We start from the raw sequence: 9539 nt of genomic DNA on the forward strand, positions 1-9539 counted from the left end.
GTCTAGAAAAAATCACTTAAGACCGAACCGAAAAAAAAACTCGGTGTTGGACGAGTCTCAACACTAGCGTCAACGACATGAAGGCCGGCATAGAATCTGCATGGGAAAACTTGTCGGAGGAGACCATTCGTACAGCGTGTAAAGTAGTTCGGAAACGTCTGAGAGCTGTAGTTACCGCAAATGGTGGTCATGTAGAATGAACTGGGACTCATTTTGAAGTAAATTTTACGCTAATTGCAATGGTGAAAAAGATATTTTGAGAAATAAATATTTGTGTACTTTCTTGACTGTTGTAGTTGTCCAAAGACTTATGGCCACCCTGTTTTGGGACATTTTGGAACATATTCATTTCTAAAACGAGTGAATATTCTCTGTATCAACATATATAAATTGACTATAAATACATTTATCCCAAGTCAAGAGCCCTAAATCTATATTTAGACTCCCTATTCTATCAACCATATTTTACTTGTTACAAGTAATTCCCATATTTGGTTCACAGATCTAGATCTAGGAGAGTCATCTCTTTCAAGCAAAAACAAAATATAACAATAGCTATTATGATTAATTTCAAAAATACCTGCTTCATCAATGATTTGATGACATATTTGAGTACTTAATTTGGTAACAAAGGACTTAAATCAGAGAAGAAAATAGATTGGTCATCAAATCCCTTACACGGCAAGAAATGAGTCTTTAAAAAAAACAGTATTGTGCCCAATTTGACATTGAATATAACTGTGCGCAAAGCATAACTTTTTTTTTTGTGGAATGCAATTAATTCAGACAATGAGGAAATATCCTTGCTTTGGAATTTATATTGAGTATTTGTATTTATGACCAAAATATTTATATATATATAAATTCTTTTAAATTCACTCATTGTCAATCGAAGGCTTAAAAATTGAAAAATTAATTAATTTATTTTTTCAAAATGAATCTTCATCAACTGATGTAGAACATAGGAGTTACCTGGGACAAACAGTGGCAACACTTTATTCATCAGAGCTTGTTTAATTATAACCTCAAAATTGGACACATCATATTTATATGGCTCGTCAACAAAAAATCAAGCTAGAATGATTTTTATCAAAATTGAGTATGAAGTACATTTATACTCTATGGCAAAGGATCGTCAATTTCCATGAACAAATTAATCTAACTAACCCTTTGTGATTGCTTTAAAACATATACCTATAAGTAGAATTACGTCACCGGCTATCCGATTTGACGATAGCTGACTTTCTCAGGTGTTAGAGTTATGGCCCAAAACATTCAAAATTTAATACTATATTTTCGTTGAAAAACTCTACAAAGGCTATATTTTTATATTTTGTTAAAATACCCCAAGTAGGCCGTCTTGTCGTGAACCGTGGATTACAGGAATCATTCTTGAGCTGAAGGGGTGCCACTTTCTTCAATTCCAAGGGACAAATTCCTTGGAAGGCAATGGGTCCTAAAAATGAAATGAAATCTTTGGAAACCATAATATAATTCTCGATTGTGCTCTAAACATTTTGAACAAATAAACTCAAACCATTCCAACATTGTTTAAGCATCCAAAAACCTAAAGGCTCACCAAAAACTCCAACAAACCTATTTTCATTTGGGAGAACAATTTGCTGATGCTAAGAACATTTAATAATTAAGGAAATCTCAAGCAACATTTTTATTTCGAATTTCAGGTAAAAAAAGATCTCCACAATTTCAGTATCATATATACATTACTCCTTATAGAACCTCCTACTTCCGAAAATAGAGAAATAGACTTATTGGACATGAATCTAATTTCATCAACTATAGAAGATGAAACTTCTTATAATTATATATATATGTATTTTTTTTTTTTTTTGCATTAGTTACTTTATCGTAAGAAAATAATAATTGTACGTTGTATTACAGATATTTATCCTGGGGTAAAACATCTAAAGGAAATAAATACCATCATACAAATCTAACTTGGAGTCTATGAAGGCAAAATAAAGGAATTAAAGAAGAAGTTGAAGGAGAAAGATTTCACAACTCAGTACGCAGAATCAAAGTTTAAGTCTTAAAAAATCTTAACTGAAGACCAAACGAAGATTTTAGAATCTGAAGACTTGTAACCATATAAAATTTTTAAGTTACAAGTTTTCAGATTCCAAAATCTGCGTTTGATCTTCAGTTAAGATTCGTTGAGGAACTATATGTTGTCCAATTAATCTATTGCGCCAAGAACTATTTGGATCAATTAGCAAAAATAGAGGTTTTAATCAAATCTTATGTAAATCAATTAAAAAAATGAAAAAATCTATTAAGAACTTGTGTTTGGAAAATAATTTTATTGATATTTTTTAGGTTAGAAAAATAACCATAAAAATTATTTTCAGGAAAATGACGAATAAAACTTTGTTTTAATCTTTATTGACTAAATGTGGGCCCACTACACAAAGATAAGCCAGAATGTGTTTTCTTCAAATTGTGTTTATATTACATATTTAATATTCTTTTACAAATACTCGACGTTAATTTGTATTGACCAACTATTTTTACTTTCAAAGTACACAATGTTTTACAGTTTTTCTTCGAACAAGGTAAAAATGCAAGCCAGGCAGCTGAAAATGTGAATAGTCTTGTTAGTCCTGATACTGTAACAGCCAATCACGCACAAATTTGGGTTTGTCGTTCTTTCTTGGTAATTTTGATGTCAAAAATGTGAAGTCCGACCTTCATGTAAGAACTATTTTGATTGCAAATGAGATTAACATTTAAGGGATTTTTTTTAAAAACAATCCATTGAAAATAATCGGTTTCTTTTTACTAACCTATTATTTTGAATTCACTCAAGAATTAATGATATTTAGTTTTTTTTTAGACTACATTGCAACACAATTTCTTTCATTATATTTTACATGACGTGTTTGTAAAATCAAAAATTCAGCGCTTACCGAAATTTAAATAATGACTTATCAAAATTGAATATACATATTTATTTATTGTCTAAAAAAATAATAATATAACTATAAGTGAATAATTATAGCCATGATTACTTGATACACTTTTTCCAGCACTAAATGTTGAGTCACTATCCATTCTTATTACATATGAAAGAAAAATAAAGAAATTGATGATGATATGGCCTAAATATTCAACCCTTATTACTTTTTTAATCAAAAAACCTTTCATTTGAAAAGGGAATTGGACTTTAATTTCTTTATCAAAGATCTCTTGGACTGATCTGAAGAGCTTCTCTTCAAGGATACATCTTGAGATGAGGAATTATTAGAGTCAGAGCTCTGTGTTGAGGATTGAGGGTCCTCCATTTCTTGAGTAGGCTCACGCTCAATATCTTTTACAGATTCAACTTCCATCTCCTCAAAATTGGGTTTTTTAATCCCTTCTAAAGACAGGGTAAATGCCTCAACATCTTCTTTACTCCATGAAATTATATTATCCTTCGAACCAAATTTGGAAATTAAGTGAGCTACAGACACTTTTATATCATTCCAAGATATATTTGAGTATAATTCGTCACATTTTTGTTTAATATGTCCAATAAAACTTACGTTTGAGTCCAATGAGGCATAAATAACCTCTGTGATTTGTTTCATTTTATTATACGGGCAAAGAGAATGAATATCCGTTATGGGAAGACCGATTTTGATGGCTTCAGACAAATGGCTATAAATGGTTCCTTCTTTCAGTCCTCTGGTTACTGCAACTTCATCAATCGACAATTTCTCTTGAAAAAAAGTGTATGTAAGTCTCTGAGTTTCATTCAACATTTGAAGTTTTTCTTCCTTAGATTTAGGATTATTCGATTCAAAATTATCCATGGATAATTCCATACGATGACACCATTCCCGGATTTTTTTGATAAACTGTAAATTTAAATAACGGAGATTAATTTAAAAATTATAAATGAGTGAATAGAAATTTCTTACACTTTCGCCGTATTTACTGATTTTTGCATCAGTGAAGCCTTCAATCTTAGATAAATATTCGAGTTTTGAGGGTCTCACTACCTAGTAAGCATAAACAAGGGCTAAATTGATGAACTGATACATTATAAGTAATTCAACTGTGTTACTTACAGAAAGAGTTCTGATGGTTTGTTCAGACAGAATCATATAAGGAGCAGCGCCATCTCTTTCCGCTAAGGAACTTCTAAGTTTGATTAGAACAACAGTAAGACTATTGCGAAATTTTTGTTCTTCTGATGAGAGCGGAGGCAGTGATGAGGGTGTAACTATTATAGTCTTCGTCTGAATAGGCTTTAGATCCGTAGTTGGTAGCATTTTAAGACGTGAGTTATCATTTCTAAGAAATATTCTACCCTTATCACTTATGTCATAGATATTATAAGAAAATTTAGTTGGGCCAACACCCCCAACCCTATTCTCCAAAATATAACCCCTCTCAATTAATGATCTTCCAAGAGCCATCCAATATTGTTTGGGTTTTTGCTTTCCCATACCAAAAATGGCAGATCTCATATGATAATCTTGTATGTACTTATCTTTTGTTCCACGTATAATGGAACAGCTTAGACCCAGCCCAAATTTTCCGGATGTAAGAGAAAAAGTCTTCAAAAATAACTTAGCATCTTCCGTAAAGTCAATAACTTCATCTGATGAAGAGTCTTTACCATCACTATTCTCCAAGGAACGATCACAGTTATCACAGCAATCTTTTCTTGCGATAAAATCACTTGCTACGAGATTTGAATCAAAATGGCTTAAAAGCAAGAATCTACGGCATTTCTTTTGTAAGGATAGATATATTTCCATTTCGTGCATCATTTTTCGACGATATTCCTTCCATTTTCCTATATTTTGGATAATCAATATGGGTAATCATTAAAAGATGTAGTAAAATCCTCTTACCATTTTCCATATCGCTTAAAAAGAATCTATGAACTGAAAAATCGGTAGTGGAGTAGTATACCCTCACTCGGGAACTCATTCCATCCCTACCAGCTCGCCCAATTTCTTGATAGTATGACTCCATATCTCTAGGTGCACCATAATGAACAACTAAACGTACATCCGACTTGTCAATACCCATTCCAAATGCTACAGTGCAGACAACGAGGGAGCAACGATCAAAAATAAAATCCTCATGATTCTTTTTCCTTACTTTCGGACTAAGACCTGCATGATACAAGAGATGCTAAGAGATTTTATTCAAGACCCGCATCGAAAATGGATTTTTTGTTGTTGTGGCTAAAATAGGACTTACATTGACTGAGTTGGATGTCAAAACATCTCCAACTTTTTCAACTTCCTTTCTAGTTGGACAATAGATTATTGTTGATCCATGAGGAAAAACCCAATCCTCACCATTTTCTTTCGTCATTAAAAGAGATAAATCTCTCCAAATTGCTACTTTGCTTTTAACTTCAATAAACTAAAATAAATCACTTTTTATGGAAACTATGGATTCATCATGTTCAAATATTCTATCTTACCAAGTTAGGCCTATCAAAGCTTGTTACAAAATATGATGGATTGATGAGACTTAGGGATTTTGATATGTCTTTTTGAACCTCAGGAGTGGCGGTAGCAGTTAAACCCATAATGGGGACATTTGGAAATGTTTGTTTTAAAATACCCAATTTTCGATACGAGCTACGAAAATCATGTCCTAATATTTAAGCAATGAGAAAGATAAATTTTAGTTTTGAGTCAATCACGTACCCCATTGAGAAACGCAGTGGGCTTCATCTACCGCAACCAATACGAGTCGATCCTTTAGTAATTTTGAAAGAGTATCTAGAGAGGTGTCAACATATTCCGGTGTTACATAAACGACTCTACAAGGAGTTACAACGTGATAATTAATCAAATGTATAAATTATATAATCACTAAGAAGTTAAACCTGTATTTATTTTCTTTGATATTGGACATAGTATCAGGCATCATAGTTTGTCCCGACCCCAGGAACGTAGAGGGAATATTTGAAACCCTCAGCTTAGCAACTTGATCCTCCATCAAGGATATGAGAGGTGAAATAACTAAGGTGATCTTTCCGGAATACACAGCCGGAAACTGATAGCACAGACTCTTCCCATAGCCGGTTGCCATGACTACGAGAGAGTCGCCCGCGTCACAGAGAACACGGGAAATAATGTTCCATTGAACTGGACGAAAGGCAGAGTAACCAAATGAGGAGCTCAAAATCTTCAAATGAGCGTTCGATGGAGCCTCAGAGTCCTCTTTGACTGTCAATGAACCATTTTCTGCTTCCTCTGTCTCACACTCGAGCAGTACAGACTCATCAAAGTCAAAATCCACATCGTCCCCAAATGGATCATCCATCGTCATGGATTTATTATACTATCCGATGTGAGGTTGAATTTTGAATTTTGTGTCCGCGCAGAGCACTCAAATCAAATCATAACAATTCATGAGGGAGAGGTTCTACTAGAGAGTTCTATTTTAACAATGTTCCGTGAATTCTTCAATTTCATCGAGGTTTAAGCCGTGGCATATAAAGATATACCCCCTAGGTATAGGTTTTTAATTAATTATGTGTCCCAGATTTAAATGATTAATAAGTAATAACAATGAATTATTTCTATTGATATAAGTAGTATAAATGAATAACAAAGCTCATAAATAATTGACTACTTATCACTGATTAGTGATTACTGATAAGTGATAAGAATAAATTAATGAAGTAGATCTAGACAGGATCCCGGTTTTACCCAAGTTTAAATTTATTTATCAATGGACTACACTGGGGAACACCAATTTTGAGCACATAAATTGAAGCACATAGTAGAATTTATCGCTGAGTGCAGAAATCAAAACTCATCTCAGTTGTTATATGAGTCTTCTAAATCCTATAATATCTGGGATTTAGGTAATTCGGAACTATTGTCGTTCAGAGTCCTTTTTTACCTTTAAGACAATCGCCCAATTAAAATTAGGATTAATATAACTTATGTAAATTTGTTCTGATTGATTCTGTATCTTGTTCTGAACTTGACATGTTTCCATTTTTACGCTGAAAAATGATAAAAAACCACACTCTTCTTTAGATTCTTATAACTTATTTATACTGACAAAACTATCATAACTTATATTATACAAAAATATTTAATGATTAATTTTTTTTAAAGACGTATTTAAAAAATATGCATCTCCAAAGTATTTTGTTCATTTTTGTATTTTTTATGGCTTTCATCATACAGAGGTTACGATCATGTTGTATTACATAGAATGATGATTAGTGGGCTATGTATCAAATTATCGTAAGTCAAAAATTACAAAATATTATTGACATTGGCTTTGTGTCGTGTGAGAATCATAATATTTCATGTTAATACTTAAAAATAGAGAAATTTAGACTCTTGAAATGAATTTCTCAGATATATTTTAGTGTAAAAATTGCACAAGGCCCTTATTCATAATGAAAGAATGGAGTTTCCATGCTTCATTCTGAAAAGTAAATATTTTAGTTAAGACTATTTTTTGTCACCCACGAGAAGAAAATCCCAATTTAGTTTTTTACTTCATAGCATATACATGTATCCCAATATTTTATAGACATAGTTGAGCTAATTATTGGATTTTAAATCAAATTACTGGGATGAGTTAAGATGCATAGGGATTTTAAATATAGTTGTTAACCTTTTTTTTAATTTAAGAGGCGTATATTAGCCCTAATATGGACCCTTTCAATCATAATAATAATTATTAATATATCAAACATTATTTTAATAGACTCAAATTCAATTCATATTATTTTTCCCTGGGCTTATATACGCATATTCAAATTATTGTTTTAATTTCGCTTATTTTTAATGTGACGATTAATTTTGCCTAATTTAAATGCAATTTGCAGCAAACCAAGTTCAAATAAGATACATGCATCACAATATTTCATAGACATATTTGACTTAATTATAGGCTTACTATGCAAATTAACGGGATGAGTTAAGATACCCAAGAATTTTAACTATAATTTAGAACCTTTATTTGATTTAAGAGACTTATATTGGCCCCGATTTGGACCTTTCAAATACTTAAAATCTATCAATTTCTCATTCTTTTATTGTAACATTCAATTTTGGCTACTTTAAGTTAAATTTGGAGCACACCCTACGAGTTAATAATTATTATTTGTGGAAGTAAATATATCATAATTCATTGAAGGATACAAAATATGTAATCCACACCTAATTTCGAGAAAAAACATTATAGTTTGCTTTTGTCTCGACAGTCACAAAAGTAGTAACAAGCAAGGTATATATCAAGAGATCATAGAATACAGATCGCAATTGATACTTGATTCTCTTTCTTTCTTCGTTGATATTCCTTTTGCGAAGCCACTCAAAAGGCGATGAGTCTCAATACATATAAGGGAAGTCCACAGGGGGAGGGCTGGAGGGGGGCTGTACCCCCCCATTAAGGAATTTTTGATTCTTAATAGAAAATTTAATATTTGAACTTCGATTAAATTTTTGAAATTTTTTTCCCAAAAATTTAATTTTCTCTGAATAGCTATGGATTATTTAATTTTTTCCCCACAATATTTAATTTTTTGACAAAAGTTGTGGATTTTTGAAATTTTCTCAGGTTTTTGAATAAAAATTCCAAAAAAATTATTATCTAAAAATTTTTTGTACAAAAAATTTAATTTTTTCAATTTTTTTGAAAAAAAATCTGAAAATTTATAACTACTCTCAAGAAATTATTTTTTTTGGAAAAAAGTTCAAAATCCATCGATTTTGTCGAAAAATTAAATTTTTTGCAAACAAAATTCAAATATTAAATTTAAAAAGGAAAATGGAAACCAAAGCCCTCCCAAAATATAATCCTGCACACACACTTGCATATATTAATATATTCATACTTCATCAAGTATTAGTTACATGCATTAAACTATACTATAATATAATACTATATTATATAATATTTTATTTTTGGGTAATGGTATAGGGAATATAGTTGATAGCTTAATTAATTATCAATTAAGCAGAAATTTAATAAAAATCGATAATACTTTAGTTAATATAAGTAAGATACTCTGATTGTTTCAGATTCAATCCGCAAAGAGATTATGAAGGCCTTTTTAACCATAGATCATATATATAATATTATGTTTTTATAGGAAATAATTATTTATGAGCATCGAAATAAATGGGTAAAATTTATTATACAAATAATCCCAAATGTATCCTCTGTTTACTTAAATTCTCTAGAGAAAATGCCCGATATACATTTTAACCAATGGATTTGTTAATTAAAATTGATATAAATATTCTAGCAAATCATAAGTTTTTCGGTTAATTCAAAAAGAACTCCATTTTATACATGTAATCTTAGTAAGGAAAAGTATATCAATCACGCTCTTCACATTTGATCTTCATCACGAAATCTTTATAGATACAAAAAATTATGTGCCTACTAATAGTAATCCTTTTATAACATGTCAGTGATGGTCTCCGTTTTATCATAAATGATTAATTATTGCTTACACATCATTAGTTAAACTGGCTGTCTACATTCTTAAATTTTTTATAGAAATCTGAAAATGATCATAACCCTCG

At 31.0% G+C, this 9539-nt stretch overlaps 1 protein-coding gene across 2 annotated transcripts; it reads right to left on the bottom strand.

Annotated features, from left to right (window-relative positions):
* Positions 1–2954: 2954 nt before the first annotated feature.
* LOC121126350 (ATP-dependent DNA helicase RecQ) lies at positions 2955–6478 on the bottom strand. Of its 2 annotated transcripts, XM_071891818.1 has the most exons (9): positions 5861–6478; positions 5679–5794; positions 5450–5625; positions 5221–5388; positions 4866–5151; positions 4074–4807; positions 3924–4004; positions 3142–3860; positions 2955–3073 (listed from the first exon to the last, which is right to left on the bottom strand). In XM_071891818.1, exons 1-8 carry the CDS (start codon positions 6304–6306, stop codon positions 3162–3164), a joined length of 2706 nt encoding a protein of 901 aa, XP_071747919.1. In that variant the 5' UTR covers positions 6307–6478; the 3' UTR covers positions 2955–3073; positions 3142–3161. The 2 variants fall into 2 exon arrangements, with proteins under 2 accessions (XP_071747919.1, XP_040577609.1); XM_040721675.1 differs by having other exon boundaries at positions 2955–3860; positions 5861–6476.
* Between the last annotated feature and the right edge of the window lie 3061 nt (positions 6479–9539).

This window comes from Lepeophtheirus salmonis, chromosome 11 (genome assembly GCF_016086655.4).
Source record: "Lepeophtheirus salmonis chromosome 11, UVic_Lsal_1.4, whole genome shotgun sequence".
NCBI classification, from domain to species: Eukaryota; Metazoa; Arthropoda; class Copepoda; order Siphonostomatoida; family Caligidae; genus Lepeophtheirus; species Lepeophtheirus salmonis.

Excerpts from the sequence above, each read along its gene's own strand:
- LOC121126350 (XM_071891818.1), bottom strand. The coding sequence starts at position 6,306 with ATGACGATGGATGATCCATTTGGGGACGATGTGGATTTTGACTTTGAT. Across the intron at positions 5,626-5,678 it reads CCACTGCGTTTCTCAATGGG|GACATGATTTTCGTAGCTCG; the intron begins GTACGTGATTGA and ends CTTAAATATTAG. Across the intron at positions 5,389-5,449 it reads GCTTTGATAGGCCTAACTTG|TTTATTGAAGTTAAAAGCAA; the intron begins GTAAGATAGAAT and ends GATTTATTTTAG.